The sequence below is a fragment of the Hydractinia symbiolongicarpus genome, chromosome 4, assembly GCF_029227915.1.
Source record: "Hydractinia symbiolongicarpus strain clone_291-10 chromosome 4, HSymV2.1, whole genome shotgun sequence".
In the NCBI taxonomy this organism is placed as follows: domain Eukaryota; kingdom Metazoa; phylum Cnidaria; class Hydrozoa; order Anthoathecata; family Hydractiniidae; genus Hydractinia; species Hydractinia symbiolongicarpus.
In genome coordinates this window covers 11,014,179-11,015,696 of record NC_079878.1, presented here as the reverse complement: position 1 = coordinate 11,015,696, position 1,518 = coordinate 11,014,179, and the positions used below count along the sequence as shown (strand labels likewise).

The 1,518-nt window shown below is 33.3% G+C and overlaps 1 protein-coding gene across 1 annotated transcript; it reads right to left on the bottom strand.

The window, feature by feature from the left end:
• LOC130642235 (uncharacterized) lies at window positions 1-1,266 on the bottom strand. The gene is made up of 2 exons (XM_057449323.1): window positions 271-1,266; window positions 1-174 (listed from the first exon to the last, which is right to left on the bottom strand). The coding sequence occupies exons 1-2, from the start codon at window positions 1,264-1,266 to the stop codon at window positions 1-3; spliced, it is 1,170 nt and encodes a 389-aa protein (XP_057305306.1).
• Between the last annotated feature and the right edge of the window lie 252 nt (window positions 1,267-1,518).

The window sequence follows — 1,518 nt, the reverse complement described above, 5'->3', positions numbered from 1 at the left end:
TCATTTCGTGTTTTGTTTCTTTAATGTGTTTGGACATTCCAGAGACGTTTTCTTTATTTTTGCGCCATTTTTGTGTTCTTTTATTCGTGTTGTCAACTTCCTTCCTGTTTCTCCTATGTAATATTTTCCACAATCTCCACACGTTACTTTATATACAACACCTGATTCATTGTCCTGGTTTCCGTTTTTCAATATTTTGTTGCCTTTTACAACATTTTTTAGCGCTTTGTTTTTCGTATGTGTTAATTTTACATTAAATTTCTTGCATACTCTGGCGATTTGTTCTGAGATGCCTTTTTCATAGGGTAAAAACAATCGAATTGAATTCGTGTCGTCATCTGTCTGGTTTCTTCCATTACATTCTTTGTTTAATGTTTCTTTTATCGTTTTTGTTACGATGTTCTTGGGAAACTCATTTAATTGCATAGTTTTTTGTATATAATTCAATTCTTCTTTGAGGTCTGCTTCTTCTGTGCAAATGGTTTTTGCTCTTCTCGTTAAAGTTTTAATTGTCGATAATTTTACGTGTAAAGGTTGGTTTGACGTATAATTAGTGTATTGTCCCGTATGCGTAGGTTTTTTATACACTTTTGTTTTCACTGTATTATCATCTTTTCTCATTATTAAACAATCCAAAAATGGGATCTGGTCATCCTTTTCTTCCTCCGCTGTGAATTTTACCTTTGAATGAATGTTATTCAGCTCATTTAAGGTGTCCTCGGTTTTATGTTTTGTAACAGTGAACGTATCGTCTACTTTTCTTAGCCAAATTCTTGGTGCGTGTAACATTGAGTAGATACTATTTTCTTCTATTCTTTGAATGTAGATTTCGGCAAAACATGGCGACGCAGGTGATCCGATGAAGAGACCATCCGCCTGGTTGTAGAATTTGTTTCCTATTTTGAAGGTCATAAATTCAACTGAGATTTTCACGAGACGTACTAAGGCTTCTTTATTAACATTTGTTTTAAAAGTGTCTTCTCTGATTCTCCTTTCTACTTCATGTATGACTTCAGATTTTGGTAGGGAAGGGTACATATCTGCAATATCAAAACTCACCAACTTCTCATTCTCGTCCAAATTAATTTCTTTTACTTTGTTAACAAATTGCTCCGTGTCTTTTATGTATGATTTTGCTGATGTTGTTAGATATTTAAGTTCTTTACTGACAAATTTAGCAATTTTGTAGAATACAGATCCTTGAGTGTTTATTATAAGTCTGACCTTTAGTGGGTTTTTATGAGTTTTTAATGATGGTCTTGCCATAGGTGTTGACGGCGTAATTTGTCTAGGACCCCCTCGCAGGACCCTCGTTGATAGCAGTATCAATAGGAAATGAAGAGGCTATCCTGGGTAAATAATTTCAATAATAATAATAATAATAATGATAATAAAAAGCATTTCTATCGCTGCTTTCAGTTCTTAAATTTTTAAAAAGCCATCGAAAAAAGCATTTCTATCGTCGTTCTTTGTTCTTAAATTTTTAAAAAGCGATCGAAAAAAGCATTTCTATTGTCG